General features: G+C 42.9%; 1 protein-coding gene across 1 annotated transcript; it reads right to left on the minus strand.

The window, feature by feature from the left end:
• Positions 1–6,257: 6,257 nt before the first annotated feature.
• LOC115083826 (gastrula zinc finger protein XlCGF57.1-like) lies at positions 6,258–18,459 on the minus strand. The gene is made up of 3 exons (XM_029587851.1): positions 18,205–18,459; positions 17,721–17,847; positions 6,258–8,979 (listed from the first exon to the last, which is right to left on the minus strand). Exons 1-3 carry the CDS (start codon positions 18,226–18,228, stop codon positions 7,310–7,312), a joined length of 1,821 nt encoding a protein of 606 aa, XP_029443711.1. The 5' UTR covers positions 18,229–18,459; the 3' UTR covers positions 6,258–7,309.
• Positions 18,460–19,836: the final 1,377 nt, after the last annotated feature.

Consider the following 19,836-nt stretch of genomic DNA (forward strand, 5'->3'; position numbering starts at 1 on the left):
TTTACCCTCCCCATTGCCTCAGGTACAAAACGTAGCTTGTAAGCCCTCTAGGGATAGGGAAATACCCACAGTACCTGAATGTAATCCATGTTGCAAAAAGCAGAATATAAATCTAAATAAATAAAATCACCAGGCCCAAAAAGGTTTTATCTAATCAATCTCGAGCCTTTCAGTTTGCCACACAAAGTATCTTGCAGTATTTTAGGACATACAGCTAGAAAATGTTCTGTCTGAGAAGTGAGGGAGGGAGCACATCTTCATGTCTCTGCCCAGAATGTGACCTGGGCCGGTTATGGCTCTGAATTCATGAGCTGGGCCTTGTTCTCCATAAGGCTGCTGCAATAGATCTTTGTGTTTCTCTCTGGACTTGTGGTCTCTCTCCAGTTGTTTTTCTGTAATTCATAGTCAGAGGAGGTTTATAGGAGAGCAGGTTCATGTCTACGATATGGAAACATTTCATTGCAGAAACGATGGGGGATGCATGAAGCAGCCTTCCAGGGGAGGTGGTGAGAGGCTAAAACGGTTTCCAAATTCAAGAACCTCTGGGAAGGCAAGGAGGATCCCTAGAAGTGAGAATGTGACAGTAAAACCTGAAACTGGGTAGGTTTCATGCTATGAGAAATGAGCACAATTAAACTCTGGAATTTGTTGCCAGAGGATGTGGTTAGTGCAGTTAGTAGAGCTGTGTTTAAAAAAGGATTGGATAAGTTCTTGGAGGAGAAGTCCATTATCTGCTATTAAGTTCACCTAGAGAATAGCCACTGCCATTAGCAATGGTAACATGGAATAGACTTAGTTTTTGGGTAATTGCCAGGTTCTTATGGCCTGGATTGGCCACTGTTGGAAACAGGATGCTGGGCTTGATGGACCCTTGGTCTGACCCAGTATGGCAAGTTCTTATGTTCTTATACGGTTAGTGGTCCTTATTGCCCATCACTTTCTATATTGTATGTATAATGTAAGAGGAGTTAACACCTTCCTTCAGCTGATTCAGTCTGGTTCTTCACCTCGGCAGACACTGACGGAGGATCTTCCCAAAGTTCAGCACAGAGCAAGACCTGACTATCTATCTGAGAAGGGGCTGAATCGGTGAAAATATCCCACATAGTATTCATAGTTCTCTTTAATAGCCAAGGAGTCAGTCCCCAGGATCTCTAAAGTATTGCTCCTAGCTCTTCCTAAGAGGAAGCTCATAGAAAGGCAGAATCCCTGCAGCTCTCGGGCCTGTGGGAGACTCTCTCTCTGCAGTGAGCACAAGGCATGGGATGGTCCTCCTTGGCAGCCTGGGGATGAAGTCTGCAGCAGGATCCCTGTGACTGGTCTGCAGCTCAGACTCAGCTGCCCTGGCTGGGAGAGATCAATTCGGGCTTAGCTTCCCCAGCTGGGAGAGGAGATCAGTTCAGTCTCTCACAGCTCCTGGAAGTGCAGATGCCATTACCTGTCTCTCCCCGCACCCAGGCAAAAGCCAGGGCTGGGTATTCTCCAGTAACCATATCCCCCAGCATGCACTGCCCAGCTGCTCCCCACCTCCCTCTCTGGCAGAGGTGCTGAGTATGGGGCAGATTTCAGTTTGTCTGGTACCTTGGAAACAGCTCAGAATACTACTACTACTACTACTACTTATCACTTCTATAGCATGGAACAAAAACATATAAAAGATATAATAAGATTGCCATTAATGGATCCAACCAGCAAGTCCAGTAACCTGCTTCCAACAGTTGCCAATCCATGTCACAAGTATCTGGCAGGATCCCAAGAAATAGATAGATTCCATGCTGCTTATCCCGGGGATAAGCAGTGGATTTCTGCTACTAGACCTTAATAATGGTTAATGGGCTTTTCCTCCAGAAATTTGTCCAAACCTTTTTTTAAACACACCTGCATGAACAGCTTTTACCAAATCCTTTGGTAATGAATTCCAGAACTTAATTACGCGCTGCGTAAAAATCTATTTTCTCATTAGTTTTCAATGTACAACTTCAACTAATCAAGTTGACTTAGAGAATGGCCACTGCTATTACTGGCATCAGAAGCATGGAATCTGCTTAGTGTTTGGGTCCTTGCCAGGTACTTATAAGCCTCGTTTGGCCTCTGTTGGAAACAGGATGCTGGGCTTAATGGACCGTTGGACTGACCCAGCATGGCAATTTCTTATGTTCTTAACCTAGTAACTTCATTGTGTGTTCCCTAATCTTTGCACTTTTTCAACGAGTAAACAACTGATTCACATTTACTTGTTCTATTCCACTCATTATTTTACAGACCTCAATCGTATCTCCCCTCAGCTTCTCTTCTCCAAGCTGGAGTCCTAACTTTTTTTTTTTTAATTTAAAATTTTCAAGGAAAACCAGACAAAAGCCGTATCATTTCGGCTTATTCATGCATCTTAAACAAATGTTGGAGCATGATAGTGCACAAATTAGCTAATTATACAACATGTTATATATAAATGATCATTCTGCTATCTAACCCTTTTGCTTTGCCAATAAAACTTCCCATAAACATAGAAATGACGGCAGAAGACCACACGGCCCATCCAGTCTGCCCAGCAAGTTTTCGCACTTTTTTCTTTTTCTCATACTTATCTGTTACTCTTGGCCCTTAGTAACCTTTGGTTCTATTTCCCTTCCACCCCCACCATTAATGTAGAGGGCAGTGTTGGAACTGCATCTATTTATTTAGCATATTTTCTATACCGACATCCGTTTGCACATCGTATTGGTTTACATATAACTTAGAACTTGGACAGTGAACCTGTCACATAGGCATAGCCTTTACAGCGAACAAAGATTATATGAAAACGGTTGAAAACAAATTTACTAACTACATCTTTAACTAGGTACAGGATTCTAAATGTTGTAATCAGGATCACTAGGAAATATCTAGCTTTATTAGTTAGGGGTATTAACCGCCGCAATAAGCAAACTAAACCCTTGCTTATTTATTTATCCAGACTATGTAATTCAATCCTTGGTTGTTGTCTGTATATAGATCCCCTTTTCTTCACCCCCCCTGCCATTGAAGCAGAGAGCTATGCTGGATATGCATTGAAAGTGAAGTATCAGGCTTGCTTGGTTTGGGGTAGTAACCGCCGTAATAAGCAAGCTACTCCCCGCTTTTTTTTTTTTTTTTTTAAATGCAAATCCTTTTTTCCACATTTCCTCATTGCTGTTGAAGCTTAGAGCAATGTTGGAATCGCATTAACCGTGTGTATGTTTATTGAATAAGGGTATTATCTCCAGGTAGTAGCCGTCATTCCCACAAGCCACCCACTCTTCATTCACATCCTCTAGACTTTATGGATCCACATTATTTATCCCATGCCCCTTTGAAGCCCTTCACAGTGGCAGTTTCTCCCTTTTAAACCCCTGTTGACCCTCCCCCCCCCCCCACACTTTCCCTTCCCATTGCTGATAATATAGCCCCCTTCCCCTGGGAAGTAAAGCATATTCCAAAACAGAGTTATACTGCAATTAAAAACATGACAGAAAAATGAAATAAAGTCCTCGACTTTTTTTCTTGCTAAGATATATAGCGTTGCCAGTGTTTTTCAAATTTAAATAATGTTTTATGCTTGACTGCAGTCAGCCTGTCCAGGTAGTATACACTTGCTAATCTCTGAGTAACCTTCTCTGGAGAATGTAGCTCGATTTGCTTCCAACCGAATGCAATGTCTACCCTTGCCGCTAATAGAATCTGATGAATTAAATGGAAGTCATGAGATGTCGTGTCCATAGGGTACACGTTGAACAAGAACAAAAGAGGATCCTTGAGAGTATCTGAATTCCAGCTATGTCAAAGATGAGTTTCGCAACCGTTTCCCAATAAATAATCATCTTTGGGCACTCCCACCACATATGGAAGTAAGTTCCCAAGCCCCCACACCCTCACCAGCAGTAATTACCAACTACGGGATAGAATTTATGCAATTTGGATGGAGTGATATGCCAATGGTTATAGCACCTTATAGCCATGTTCAACCAGTGAAGCTGGAATGGAGCTATGTTTAATAGTGGAAAAACAAATCATCCATCTCTTGGATCGCAAATTACATTGAAGGTCTCTCTTGCAGCTTTTTATGTGTGAAGGTTGGAACTTCAGATCTCCATTCATGATAGCATAAATTCTGGATATGACCCTTGCGATGCTTCCAGCTTTGTCACAAAAACCTTCGAACAAGGCTTTACCTAAACTTAAATCCCTCTTGACCTTATCTTGCGCCATAAAATGGCTTATTTCTATGTAAAAATAATGGTTGGAGATGGACATTTCATATTTGCACATGAAAGCTGGGAATTCCCGCACTTTAGTCCTAACGTCTTTAGCCTTTCCTCATAGGGGAATTGTTTCACCTCCTTGGCCATCTTGGTCTCCCCTGACTTTACATTTCCTAATTCTGCTATATCATTTCTAATTATTTTAAAATTTTTATATGCCACACAATTCCAGGTTCTTGATGGCTTCCAAGAAAATGTCACATTTAAAATGTATGCATTTCTGGTCACTACAATACTCAAGATGAGGTTGTGATACAGAGTCGTCATAATATTCTGTTTTATTCTCCATTTCTTTCCTAATAATCCCTATCATTCTATTTGCGTTCTTGGCTGCTTCTACACACTGAGCAGAAGATTTGCACGTGTTAACAATGATTCCTAGGTCCTTTTCCTGAATGTTAAACAGTTCATTCTCAGTACAGCATACAATATAATCTAGACAAACATATAGAGTAAAACAGACTTTGGGAATTTCATTTGTTAAGAAAATGATTACAATTTATAAGGTTATAAGTGGGACAATCTGGGATTAAGATGCAAAATCAGCCACAAAAGGCTGGGTTTTTAGACTAGATTTAAATAAGGTAAGAGAGGGAGCCTGATGCACCAACTCAGGAACTCTGTTCCAAGCATACAGAGAGATAGAAAGCACAGAGTTGGGAGTTGATGGTGGAGAAGAAGGGCACAGATAGGAGTGACTTGCTTGATGAGCAGAGATCACGAGGAGGGATGTAGGGAGAGATAAGAGGCACAGTAGTGAAGAGCATTTAGGTATTTAAGAAGAGCTTAAAGTGTGTGTGGAAATGGATAGGGAGCCAATATAGTGACACGAGAAGAGGGAATGGGCGTAAAAGTTGTGCAGTTGAATTTTGGATCAATTGTTTTGGAGAGAGATGGTTCACTGAGAGATGTGAGAAATAGGTTTCCATAGTCAAAGTGGAAGATGATGAGAGAGTTGATAAGGATTCTGGTAGTGTGTTAAGAAAGGAAGGGATGGATTATGGTGATGTTATATAGAAATAACAAAATATTTTAACAGTATCTTGAATATGTAATAGAGAAGGAGAGAGAGGAATAAAAAATGACCCAAGTTTATAGGCTAAAGGGCCTGGGAGGATGACAGTGTAATTCACAGAAACAGAGAGAGAGGGGAAAGAGGAAAAATGAGTTTGGGGGAAAGATAAGGAGCTCTGTGTCTTGGCCATGTTGAGTTTAAGGTGGAAGTGGTGCATCCAAGCAGCAATGTCAGTAAGGCAGGATGAGATCTGGAACTGGATTCCTGATGAAATTTCTCGTATAGAGAGGTCAGTCTGGGAAGCCTTAGCATAAAGATGGTATTGAAAGCCATGAGAGAAGATCAGAGCACCAAGGGAATTAGTACAGAGAAATAAGAGAAGAGGACCCACGAGAAAGTCCTGAGGCACACCAACTGATAGTGGGATCCTGACAAGGAAGATCCACCAGAGGACATACTAAAAGTGTGATGAGAGAAGAAAGAAGAAAACAAGACATGATGGAATCCCAAAACCCAAGTGAGGAGTAGGTGGTGCTCAGTGTCAAAATCATCAGATAGGTCAAGGAGGATAAGGATCAAGTAAAGGCCTTTGGGGTCAATTTTAAAAGGGATGCGCCACATGTTATAAAATACGGTTCCCACGCGCACATGTGCGCCAGATTTTCATGTCCCTCCCAGATTTCCCTCTCAGTCCGCTCCAATTAAGGAGCAGACTGGGAGGGAAATTCCCTACCCCCTGCCTAACCTTCCTTCCTTTTCCCCTCTCAACCCCGACCCCTAAATCTACCCTAGCTAACCCTTTTTTTTTTTTTTTTAACTTACCTGCTCTGATGAGCAGAAGTAAGTTACGCGCACCGGCTGGCTGCCAGTGCACGCTTCCTCGGGACAGCATCTCATGGCGCTGTCCTGGCCTGCCCCCACCCCTCCCCTGCCAGACCCCACCCCAGGCCCGCCCCTTTCTTCTGGCTCGGCACTTCTGCACATATCGGGGTTACGTGCGTGGCTGGGCCATTTTGAAAATGCGCACAGTGTGCGCAGGGCCAGGCCACGCGCATAATCCCTGAATTTTACGTGTGCAGGACTTATAAAATTCAGGCTTTTGGTTTTAGCAATAAACAGATCACTGGGAACTTTTTGCAAGTTTCTGTGGAATGTAGAGAGTGAAAAACACTGCAGTGGCTCAAGAATGGCAGGAGATGGAAGAAATTTAAGACATTGAGTGAACAGCACATTCAAGTACTTTTGATGAAAAAAGGAAGAGAGAGCTGGGATAGTTAGAAAGGAAGGTAGGATCCAATGAGAGGTTTTTGAGGAGTGGTGTGATCACTATGTTTGATAGGAACAGTTGCAATGGAAAGTGATAGATTGAGGATGTGACAGATGGAAGGGATAACTGCAGGGGTCTAGGTGATTTTTTCCCCCTATTTCATCTTCCTGGTTTACCATGATTTGTTTCAGTTCCTCTGAATCATCACCATTAAATACAGTTTCTGGTACAGGTATCTCCTCTACATCCACCTCAGTAAATACTGAAGCAAAGAATTCATTTAGTATTTCCACTATGACCTTATCTTGCTTAAGTGCCCCATTAACCCTCAATCATCTGTCTAACCGACTCCCTCACAGTCTTATAGAGCGCATATTCAGTAAGCTGGCTAGCAGACAAATTATCTAATTAAAGTTAACTGAATAACTTGTTCTGAATATTCAATGGGATACACATCCTGCTGAACATACTTGCCTAAAGTTATGCAGTTTAACTTAATAAATGGGTGAGGCGATCCAGAGTGACCAGAAGGAGTGACACTGTGATGGGCAGGGGAAAAAGGGCACCATTTTATTCTGAGCAATGTGCGGCCATCATGGATTTGTCTCTTTGCTTCTTTTCATATTTAAAAAGTAATAGTCACTTTGCTGACATCTGATTAAGTTGTTATACAGTGAGGTCAACACGTGAAGCTACTCCGCAAGTCTTCACTAGAGAATTTCACTCTTCAACTATTCTCCACCATTCAGATCACCAATGCTCTTTTAGGTGACTTAGAATATCTTCCTTCAGACTAAAGCTTTTCCCACATTCCCTGCACAGAAAGGGCTTAATTCCTTCATGGGTTCTCTGGTGTATCAAAAGGTTCCTCTTCCGAATAAAGCTTTTCCCACATTCCTTGCACAGAAAGGGCTTATTTCCTTCATGGGTTCTCTGATGTATCAGCAGGTCCCCCTTCTGAATAAAGCTTTTCCCACATTCAGTGCATGTAAAGGGTCTCTCTCCAGTGTGAATTCTCAGGTGTTGGTTAAGCCATCCCTTGCCCCTAAAGCTTTCCCCACATTCAGTGCATGTAAAGGGTTTCTCTCCAGTGTGAATTCTCAGGTGTTGGTTAAGCCACCACTTCCCCCTGAAGCTTTTCCCACATTCAGTGCATTTAAAGGGTCTCTCTCCAGCATGAATTCTCAGGTGTTTTGTAAGCGCTCCCTTCTGACTGAAGCTTTTCTCACATTCAGTGCATGTAAAGGGTCTCTCTCCAGTGTGACTTGCCAAGTGATATCGAAGATTTGCCCTCTGAATGAAGCTTTTCCCACATTTAGTGCATATAAAGGGTCTCTCTCCAGTGTGAATTCTCAGGTGTTGTGTAAGCCATCCCTTCTCTCTGAAGCTTTTCCCACATTCAGTGCAGGTAAAGGGTCTCTCCCCACTGTGAATTCTCAGGTGTTGTCTAAGTGCTCCCTTATGACTGAAGCTTTTCCCACATTCATTGCATTGAAAGGGTCTTTCCCCAGTATGTATACGTAAATGCTGAGTAAGATCGCTTTTCTGACTGAAATTTTTCCTACATTCCTTACATGAGAAGGGTTTCTCTCCTGAATGGATTGTCTGGTGTATCAGAAGACTCTGCTTCCGAATAAAGCATTTTCCACATTCAGTGCAAGGAAATCTCTCCCCAGTATGAGTTGTCTGATGAATTATTAGGCTTCCTTTATAAATGACGTTCTTCTGACATTGAGTATGTGCAAAGGGTCTCTCACCTTTATGGGTTCTCTGATGTATCATCAGGTCCCCCTTCTGAATATAGCTTTTCCCACATTCAGTGGATGGAAAGGGTCTCTCTCCAGTGTGGGTTTTCAGGTGCTGTGTAAGAGCTCCCTTCTGACTAAAACTTTTCCCACACTCAGTTAATGGAAATTGCTTCTCTTCTGTGTGGTTTTTCTTAGACGTTACCAGGTCTGGTTTGTGAAGGATGCATTTCTCATCTTCATTACAGAGAAATAGTCTGTTGTAGTTAGTGTGGAGTTTCTCATTTACTGGGAGAGGATCCTTCTGACTGAGATTCTTGCCACAGTCCATCCATTTATGTGGTTTCTGATCTCCATGAAATCCATCTTGTGACTTTAGAGTTCCCTGATCCATGTAGAAGTTTCCACAATCATTACATACAGACTGTTGTACTATTGTCTCGTTTCTATTATGCTCCATTCTGTGGGTATCATTGATATTTTGCTCACAGGGAATCACACTCCCAGTGAAGTCTCCTGTTGGGTTTCTTAATCCTTCCTCTGGTTTATAATGAGTCCAGCAGTTTTTCTCCCAATCACAACATGGGCAGGTATCCCTTCCATCTTTTTCAGATACAGTTTTAGTCATTTCCTCAGGATGTGTCTCCTCATGTCCTTCCTTGCATTCATTGATCTCTGGATAAGAAAATAAAGGCAGACATTACCTGATATGAGGGAAATTCACAGTGAAAATGATCAAGGTTTTCCTAGCATTCACAAGGGCCATAAGCAGATCTGGTGCTCAGGACCTACTGAATATTCAGACATATCTATAAATATATGGCCTAAGAAGAAGCCTAATTGGCATATTTTGCCCATCATGAACACCAGGCCTGTTTGCAGTCCTGAAGGAACCCCAGGTTTATAAGAACTTGGGGGTAATAGCAGTTATATCCCTTTTGTCTGCAGTATATTTGTAATGACCCAATGCTTCAGCATGGTTTTATGGTTGAAGTATTTGTATTGAATCACAAAACAAATAATGAAATATTGAACATAATAATATTTGTTCAGTAGACACCATGTCTTAGAAAAGCGAAGTTGTAGTACAAATTTAAGAAGGTAGTCATCTCCCCTCCCACCTTCCAATCAGCATAAAAAGAAAAAAATCAACGTCCATTAAACCAACAGAAAGGATGAGACCAATCAACCTGTTGTGTTCAGCAATCTGCAGGCCTGTCCCGCAGACCACCGTTCTTACCTGCAGCCCTGGATCCGAGCCGGACCCTGCAGATGCCGAGGGAAACCTCCCGACTCTCATGTGGTAGCCTGCCATGAGCTGCCAGCCTTCCCTACTCCTGGGACCTCCAATGTTTCTCCTCCTCGTCAGCGCAGCAGACTGCCATGCTCAAGCCAGCCTACGATGCCACCTCTGTCCCAGGTCTTCCTAGGCATGCATGCACGCTGACCTTGCCCTTCTTAAAGAGCCAGTGGTGGGAAACCATGGCTGGCACTGCTTGATGACATCACTGGGACTCCAATATATAAAGCTGGCCAGAATATTCCTCAGTGCCTCAGCAATAGGCCAACTCCGTTGGAGAAGTATTTTGCCTCTGCGCTCCTGATCCTTGTTTCCTGGTTCCCGATTCCGCTGTGTGTCTTTCCTGAGATCCTGTGTCCTGTTCCTGGTTCCCTGGAAGTCCGGGTTTGTCTTCTAAATTCTTGTCTTCTTCATCAGTCTTCCTTTCGTCTGTCTTCATCATCTCATCTTGCTCCTGTGGTTCCTCAACCTCTTTTCTCCTCTTCATTCCTCATCTCATTCAGATTGGACTCCTGGCTTTGAATTCGGATTGGACTTCTGGCTTGCCTTGGATTGGACCTCGACGCTGCTCGGCCTCCACCTGCCTCTGACCATTGCCTGCTCGAACTCTCCCTGCCCTGACCACTACCTGAACCATGACACAGACTGAACTCTGCCTGCCTCTGATCATAGTCTGAACCTGTCTCTGTTTGCCTGCTGCCTGTCCTGTCTCCACTTTCTTCACCATGCTGGTCTGCATCCTCTTCTACACAATGGATCTTCACCTCCACAGAGGCCCACGCCTAAGCCCAGCCAGCCTCAGCACCAGAGGGCTCAAACTAAGGGGAACGAGGGCTGATATTCGTGAAGCTCCAGTTGGGCCTCTGTTCCAGCCAGTTCCGCCTGCCAACAGTGGGGTCGTGTGGAGCTCCTCCCTGCAGGTTGTGCCAACTCCACTTCGGCCTAAGGGTCCGCTTCTGTAACACAACCTAGGTCATTCAAAAGTTGACTTCTAGCCCTGTGAGATAGTCAATAGAAGGGGTCCAGATACATAAAAATTGTGATTTCTGTTTTGAAGATGCCTAGCATCAAATTTCTCCATCTCCACCAGACTATACAGTGCATTCCTCTAAAACATAAAACTGAAGGAGAGGGTGGCTCACCAAAAATGGAGAATAGTCTTCATGCTAAGCACAAATCTTTATTTATTTATTTTTTTTACACAACATTTTGGTATATCCATTCCCAAGATAAGAAGAAGAAAAGTTCTCAAACAAGCCCTACTCTCTGTTTCTGTCTTTTAAACAGTTCCCAATCCACAATAGGACACTGCCCCCCTATACCATGATTTTTTAATTTCCTAAGAAGTCTCTCATGAGGGACTTTGTCAAATGCTTTCTGGATACCCAGATATACTATATCAACTGGCTCACCTTTATCCACATGTTTATTTAGACCCTCAAAAAAAATCTAGCAGATTGGTGAGGCTTCCCTTGGCTAAATCCATGTTGGCTTTGTCCCATTGCACTATGCCTATTTATATATTAAGTAATTTTTTTTTATGAATGTTTCTACCAGTTTGCCTGGCACAGACGTCAGACTCGCTGGTCTGTAGTTTCCTGGATCATCCCTTGATCCCTTTTTAAAATCTGGGACATTGGCAACCCTCCGGTCTTCAGGTACCATAGACTAGTTTAATGATAGTTTACAACTGCAATTTCATTTTTCAGTTCTCTCAGTACTCTGCTCCAGGTGATGTGGTACGCTTTAGTTTGTCCAGTTTGCCCTAGTACACCTTCCTTGTTCACTGAGATTTGTTTCAGTTTCTCTGAATCATCACATTTAAGTATCATTTCTGACATGGGTATTCCTCTTATATTTTCCTCAGTGGAGACCAAAGCAAAGAATTAAATTTAGCCTCTCTGCTATGGCCTTATCAACCCTACGTGCCCCCTATTATCCCTCGATCGTCTAATGATCCAACTGATTCCCTTTCAGGCTGAACCTGAAGTTTTTATTCTGAGTTTTTGCTTCTATGGCAAACTTCTTTCTAAATTCTCTCTTTACCTTCCTTATTAATACTTTGCATCTAAACTTCCCAGTAAGCTTAGGCTGTTCCCTATTTTCTTCATTCGGATCTCATTTCCATTTCTTGAAACATATATATATATATATATATTTTTTTTAGCTATTTTTAACTATGCCAGTAGTCATTTAGTCTTCCTTTCACCTTTTCTAATGCGTGGAAGAAGTCTGGTGTGGGCTTTCAAGATCGTGTTTTTTAAACAAAGGTCCATGCCCGATATAAACTCAACCTTTGCAGCTGCCTTCAGGTTTTTCCCTAAACCATTTTCCTCATTTTATCATAGTCACCCTTTTGAAGGTTAAGTTCTTTCACAGTTAAAATCTTTAGTGCCTGCCCTCCAGTTATTAAGTCAAATTTCATCGTGTTGAATCACTATAGGCAAATGGCTCCAGCACTGTTACCTCTCGCACCAAATCCTGTGCTACACTAAGGACTAGATCTAAAATAGTTTGTCCTCTTGTTGGCTCTTGTACCAGCTGCTCCATGAAGCAGCCATTTATTTCTTTTTTTTTTTAATTGAAATATTTTTATTAGAGTATTAACGGACATATGGAAAAAGCTTTAAACATATACATAAGCCGTAACCGGCACAAATCACATGGAACATAGAACTAGAATCATTCCAGTAACAGCAAGAATAACCTTATGTAGAGGCATATAAATGTATATATGAAACCACATAAGAATAAAGTGAATGGACCACATTCCACTTGTCTTTGTCTCTGTTAAATTTATACAGTCTATCTCCCAACCCCCCCCCCCTCCCCCCATATGCTAATAGCGCACATGAGATAATAGATTAAAGTAATAATGGAACAATAAATAGGCAATCTGCCAAAGGGAATATTAGTCACAAAATATCAAAGAAATCACAGCAGAAAAGATAACCAAAGAACTGTATACTAGTGTCTCAGTTGGAAATATCAAGCAAGTAATCCTCCTTCCATGTAATATAGACTGTCCAAGTGTCCTGAAACTGACGAAGCTGTTTCTTAAGCCTAGCAGTTATCTCGGCCATGATATGTATGTGCCCCAATTTAACTCGTATTTCGGCCAGAGTCGGTATTTGGGTAGACTTCCATTTCTTTGCAATTTCAATCCTAGTAGCTGTACAAATATAATTAATCTGTTAAGACCCTCCTTTCCCGAAATCATGGGAATACCCAGTAATGCATGCTGTGGAAGTAAACTTTCAGAAATGCCACACAAACGTTGAATCCAGGAGTCAATAGCTTGCCACAGTGGACGAAGAAGAGGACAAGCCCACCACATGTGCAGATAACTACCCTCATTATGGCAACCCCTCCAGCACTGGTCGGATACATGTGGCATCATACGATGTAGGCGAGTCGGATAGTAATGCCAATGAAACAACATCTTCAGTGAATTTTCAATTAACGAAGCAGCAATTAGCCCCTTGCCAATGTTTGTAAAAATCCCCTCCCACTCCTGGGAAGAAAAAGCAACATGTAAATCCTGTTCCCACGCCAACATTGAAGTAGTTTTCACAATTGGTTCCATTCCTAACAGATTATATAACACTGACAATAATTTAAATGTGAAATCTGCTTTGTTACAAAAGCTCTCGAACTCCGACTTCCCGAGTTGGAGGTGTTCACTTAATGAAGAAGACTGTGCAAAGTGACGTAGTTGGAGGTATAAAAAAATATCAGACCCCTCCATCCCGTATCTTGCTTGCAAGTCCTGAAAAGAGATAAGGCCCTTGGACCCCATATATGTCCCCATGTACTAATACCCAGTCCTTCCACCTCTGGAAAGCTGGATTTTCATATCCCGGGGTAAAATTCTTATTGGCATACAAATAAGTAGAGTGGTGATATTCTCGTTTCCCCAGGAGCATACATCTTTTGGCAGCCCAAAGTCGAAGGGAAAGTAACATGGTGGGTGGTAGGACCTCCTCTGGATGTATCGTCCAGGTGTGCTTAGGCTGCCATAAAAGGCTACATAAAGGTAAGTCGCCAACTAGTTGCTGGCTAAATAGAAACCACGGCTTTGGATAAGACTGCTTATGCCAATCTGCAATCGTTTTGAAGCGAGCTGCCATGAAATACCGTTCTAAATTTGGCACCCCCAATCCCCCCCCCCCCCCCCCCACCGTTTTCTGGGCTTGTAGAGAGTGTGTCTGGCAATCCTGGGCCGTTTACCTCCCCATACATAAAGCATCAATCTTTTTTGCCACTGGGACAGTTTTTGTCTGGGAACTTCAATCGGCAAGGTCTGAAACAGCTATAACAATTTAGGAATGATAGTCATTTTGACTGCAGCAATTCTGCCTAGCCAGGAAATGCTATATCTGTTCCACTCCTCCAATTCCCTGAGAATCATAGACTACAATTTGTCATAGTTTAAGTGAAACAGGTCTGGTGTGGCGCTAATGTATAGCCCTAAATATTTTAATTTATCTTGAGCCCATTTAAATCGAAACCTTGTCCTAAGTTCCTGTTCAGAAGAGTGAGAAAGATTTTTGTTGAGAATTTCCGACTTTTCCCAGTTAAGCCAGAAACCGGAGACCTTACTGAACTCTTCCATGGCTACAGTCACATGGTTTAGGGATGTATCCGGTTCAGTTACCAGTATCAATATGTCGTCCGCGAATAGAGACAGTTTGGAAGTAAAAGGCCCCACTTCTACCCCTTTGATATCAGGATGATTTCTCACCAGAGTTGCGAATGGTTCTAAAATAATTGCAAAAAGAAGGGGTGATAGAGGGCATCCCTGACGAGTATCCCGCCGCACCGGGAAGGTGGATGAGTAACCCCCATTTATTTTTATAAAAGCTAGAGGGTTAGTATATAACTGCTGAATCTACTGTATAAAGGAATCCCCAAAATGCAATTTACGTAATAGTGCAAATAGATAAGGCCAGTGTACCATGTCGAACGCTTTTTCGGCGTCGACTGATAAAGCTACCGCTGGGATATTATGTTTCTTTACCCACCAAAACATGTCGACGATTTTGTGAACGTTATCACTTGCTTGGCGACCAGGAATAAATCCTGCTTGGTCCGGATGGATAATGTGGGCAATAAAACTATTCAGCCGGGTCGCCAAGATTTTTAAATCAATATTTATGAGGGAAATCGGCCTGTAGGAACCGCAGACTGTGGGATCTCTCCCCGGCTTAGCCAAAATCATGATACCAGCAGTATTAGCAGTTGAAGATAATAATGACCCCTCTTTAAGGGCAAGAAAGAACTTAGCTAAGACAGGAGCGATGCATGGGGCAAATGTTTGGTAAAACCGCCCTGTATAACCATCAAGCCCTGGTGATTTCCCAGGTTTGAGGAAGCGGATAGCCAGTATGATTTCCTGCTCCGAGATATCCTTGTTCAATATCCGTTGTTGGGATTCCTCTAAAGCCGGAACTTTGGAGGCCGCTAAATATTTATCAGTGTCTCCCATACAGATCTCCTCATCCCTTGTATGTAGTTCAGAATAGAATTGATGGAAGCGCCGTCTAATGGATTTATTATCAGTCAGCATGTCGCCCTCCTTGCTTTTTATTTTGACAATTGTGGCCTGAGCTTGCCAACGTTTCAAAATATTAGCTAAAACCTTACCAGTTTTATTCCCCATCAGCAAAATATCTTTGCTGGGTCATTTGCATTTGATGGGCAATGAATGCCGCATCTAAGGCTGCAATGCGATTTCTGAGGTCATCAAGTTGGGTGTAGGTCACCGAGGAGGAGACAGAGTGTTTATGGATGCGCTCTAACTCCCTAAGCTGTTGAAGTAGCCTCGTCCTTTCATGCTCCCGCTGTTTCTTTAACAATGCCGCCCTCGCAATAAATTTGCCCCGGAGCACCGCCTTTAGGCAATCCCATAGTACTACCGGGTTAACTTCCCCATTGTCATTTATTTGCAAGTATTCCTGGATTTCTGACTCCACCTGCGATAGATAAGCAGGATCATCTAAGAGAGACTCATTGAGCCGCCAGAATCTGGTACCCCGATCATAATCCCTGACCTGTAATGCAAACCAAATTGGAGCATGATCAGACCATAAAATTGGTTCAATGTCGGCCTTAGACATTCTAGGAAGTAAACCTGCGCTGCATAAGAACATGTCTATCCTGGAGTAGCTATTATGTGGGGAAGAAAAGTAAGTATAATTTCTCGAAGTTGGATATCGAGATCTCCACATATCACGTAGGCCTTGGCATCGAATGAGAGCTTTCAGCGCACCCTTAGCTTTTTTTGAGTCTGAGCTGGAGCCCAGTGAGGTGTCTAGGCGAGGGTTAACAGTTAAATTGAAATCCCCTCCCAGGATCAGAGCGCCTTCGGCCCTGGATATCAGTAATTGATTTAGAGAATTGTAAAAATCCGCCTTTTGGGAGTTGGGACCATATATTGACACCAGAGTGTAAATCTCTCCCCCTATAGACAGTTTCACTAGAAGAAAGTGGCCATTAGGATCCTCAGAGGTTTCCTTTAATTCAAAAAGAAAATATTTGTGGATCAGTATCCCCAATCCAGCATATTTTGAAGTAACCGATGCTGCAGCCCAGTATTGATGTGGGTATTTAGGATTACACAATAGACCTTGGTATCTTTTCCGTAAATGGGTCTATTGTACCATTACAACATCAATATTCATTCTGTCCAGTTCCTTGAACAATAATTTTCTCTTACGTGGTGAATTGAGACCTTTCACGTTTAGGGAGAAGAATTTAAAGGAAGTCATTCTACAACCTCAAACCTTCTCCTCCCGGCTGAAGGGCAACCGTTCCCCCCTTTAGCAGACCCCCCATCACATTAATAAGGGTACACCCAACAACCAAGCTATATCTTGAGAATCCTATTCCCGTCCCCTCCCTTCTCCCCTCCCACAACCCTTCCCTGTTTAACCTGGAGCACAATTTCAATGTGCCCGTATCCCATGGAGGAAGACAATTATCACTCCCCATACCCCCGACCTCTGGGGTTGCTCATCAATATATCAAAGTAACCAAACCAACAATGAATCAACATTAACCATAATGACCTCTGCTAGCCCTTCTATCCTTCAGACCTCTTTCCGTCTACTGCAAACTCCAACAATATGGTATGTTAAGTAAACAGTTTGTAAGGTAATATATCAGTCAAGCAGGAGCCTCTCCAGAGCTATCTTCAATCGCATTCTGTTGAAGTCGTCTTCGGCCCTTCGGGACCCTCTGCCAGCCTGGCTGTGGTACTCTCCGGGAATGCTCCCTAGTCCTTCTATTATTCGAAAGTGAAAATAACCGAGTCACATCTACTCGTTCAAGACCTCTCATGATCTTAAAGACCTCTATCATATCCCCCCTCAGCCGTCTCTTCTCCAAGCTGAACAGCCCTAACCTTGTCAGCCTTTCCTCATAGGGGAGCTGTTCCATCCTCTTTATCATTTTGGTTGCCCTTCTCTGTACCTTCTCCATTGCAACTATATCTTTTTTGAGATGCGGCGACCAGAATCGTACACAGTATTCAAGGTGTGGTCTCACCATGGAGTGATATAGAGGCATTATGACATTTTATGTTCTATTAATCATTCCCTTCTTAATAATTCCTAACAGTCTATTTGCTTTTTTGACTGCTGCAACACACTGAGCCGACGATTTTAAAGTATTATCCACTATGATGCCTAGATCTTTTTCCTGGGTGCTCTTCCCTACTGCCCTCTCACATTCTCTTCATTCTCTCCTTCTCCCATCCCTCTCCTATTCATTCACTCTTCCATGGTCCTGTCCCTCTCATCCATCTTTCTCTCCCTCCTCATTCAGCCCCATCTCCTCTCTCCACATATTTTTACTTTCAACCTTTCTCCTGGGACTTTATCATTTCAAGTTTTAGATTCTTATTTCTTTCTGCCCTGCCTCTTCTTCTCTCTTTCTGGCTGGGATTGTCATTCATTCCTCTCCCTTAAGCTATGTTAGAGAAAATCATAGAAAAAGCCTTGCTTATATTGAGCTGCAAAACAGAGGCTTTCACTCAATTTATAATCAAATAATATTTCTTTTCCTCCCCCTCCCAATATTTTTCAGAAAAAAAAGATAAACTGTGCCTTCTTACCTAGTGAGCTGAGCATCTGATAATTCTCCTTCATCACATCCTTGTAAAGCTCCTTTTCCCATTCTTTTAAATACTCCCATTCCTCCTGGGAGAAATAGATAGCAATGTCCTCAAAGGTTATTGGGACCTGAAACACAAATCAGTAACACTCAGCACCTTCTGCATCACATTCAGCAAGAGATATCCCAGTGCAGGGAAGGGAGAGAGTTTTCTGGATGTAAATAATGCACAATCACATAGCATAGCCCCAGAGTAGGATAATAGCAAATAGAAAGCAGGTACACAGAGCCTGCGATACAAAGTCTCACTCTGTGGGACTCCTGATCTCCCTCCTTAAAATCAGGAGGGTCAGGAGGAGCCTTTTCCGTGCCCCAGGTCTGCTGGAGACCGTACTGAAGTCAGGGAGGACTTGGCCGTGTCCCAGGTTAGAAAGCTGCAGCAGGGTTTGTACAGAGAGGGCAGGAAGTTGAGGGCAATCTCCTACCTGAGCAGAGGCTCCTGCAGGCATTTTCCTCTGTTTTTGCTGCTTTCAGGATCAGAAATGATTTGAGGGCTCTTTCTCAGGCTACAAAAGAACTGATTGTTTGCCTCCTACAAGTGCAGCTTCGAGACAGGAGCAGGAGAGAAAGGCGGAAGCTGTAATTTGAGGCTAAAGGTTTCTGGTTTCCAGCTGTAATCTGTTAATGAAAGAAGAAAAAGCTTTTTTGTGTCCGTCTTCCAACAGGGGGCAGTTCCTCTTCTTGCTGGGCGCAGAGTGATGACATCACACAGGGGGTGGGGTGACTTTACATTAGCCCAGAACTGCATTTGGTGACTTTTCCTTTAAGCCCATTTATGAGAGAAGGGCACAGAGCATGCTCACTTGGATACTGTTGCTTTCCAGCAACCATGCTTGAAGGCAATACAGGGCCAGTAGCTGAACAAACTGTCCCCTGGAAATACCTACCCAGAGCCAGCAGGAGGTTGGGGTAAGGGTTTTCCTTAGTTCTGCACAGACCCTGGAGAAGATTAGCAGACCTGTGCTACCAAAAACGTAGCTGTGGGCCAGAGCCCCAAAGAAGTTCTGAGCAGTTCGCAGAACTTCAGCTTTGGAAACTTTCCTTTCAAATAGAGTAATGGTTCTTAAATGCAGCAGTGCCATGAGAATACTTCATAAAACAAACCCCCTGTTGTTCTTTCCAGTTGCAAAAATCAGAAAGATAAATTACAAAAAAATGCAAATGACCTTGCATGTGAGATTGTGCCCAAACTGGGATGCCCAGTGTCAGACTTACATACAAGGACAATTTTGGTCTCACTGGCTCCTATTTAAAGCACTTAGCTCCTTGGCCTGAGGTGAAGTAAAAGGTGGCCAAGATATTCTATTCCTATGTCATGTATTCTATTGCTGTGCCCATCTGATAGTGTCAAGTTGTTTCTACCAATCTGGACATAGCAGTAGAATAACGTTGACCACCAGAAATGAGTTTACTCCACCTCAGATGACTAAGGAGTTACATTTCCACTGTAAGCTCTCTGGGGTTTGCACCCACAGCTGAACAAAACATAAGCTCTCTGGGGAAGGCATCTTCAGCTGAATAGTATGCACTTTGGCGCTGTGCATCTCACTTTGTGCCCTCCCCAGAGAGCTTATGCATTGTTAAACTGTAGGTTCCGGCCCCAGAGAATTTACATTGGAAATTTAAGTCCTTCTTGGGTCTGATGTGGATTATTACACTGGGCACAACAAGAGACAATACTGGCCACCAGAAATGTGAGTTTACTCCATGTCAGACCCAGGAGTTACAGTTCCAGCATAAACCTGAGGAAGGCAGCAGTCACTGGTTTTCTGTTATCCTGAAAAGCTGGACAATAAACACACAGTGATAAAAGTAGGTAGTCTTCAGCTGTTGGTGCCCACCAAGACAGCCTACGCTTTGTTCATCTAGCTGTAGATGCCTTTCCCATCGAGCTTATTCTTTTATTTTATTTGCTATTCTTTGTCAAAATGAGGACTGAAATGAGAGGATGTGCCCACAAATTGGGATGCACAGCACCAATCTCACATGCAATGCCTTTTGGCAAGGAATGGCAAATAAAATTAAACATAAGCTCTCTGGGGAAGGCACCTTCAGCT

Source organism: Rhinatrema bivittatum, chromosome 2 (genome assembly GCF_901001135.1).
Source record: "Rhinatrema bivittatum chromosome 2, aRhiBiv1.1, whole genome shotgun sequence".
Taxonomy (NCBI): Eukaryota; Metazoa; Chordata; class Amphibia; order Gymnophiona; family Rhinatrematidae; genus Rhinatrema; species Rhinatrema bivittatum.

Bases quoted from the DNA above. Each gene is read 5' to 3' on its own strand.
- LOC115083826 (XM_029587851.1), bottom strand. From the start codon at position 18,228: ATGCCTGCAGGAGCCTCTGCTCAG. The intron at 17,848-18,204 runs GTAGGAGATTGC...TTTGTGTTTCAG, and splicing joins CTGCAGGAGCCTCTGCTCAG to GTCCCAATAACCTTTGAGGA. The intron at 8,980-17,720 runs GTAAGAAGGCAC...TTTCTTATCCAG, and splicing joins TCAGATGCTCAGCTCACTAG to AGATCAATGAATGCAAGGAA.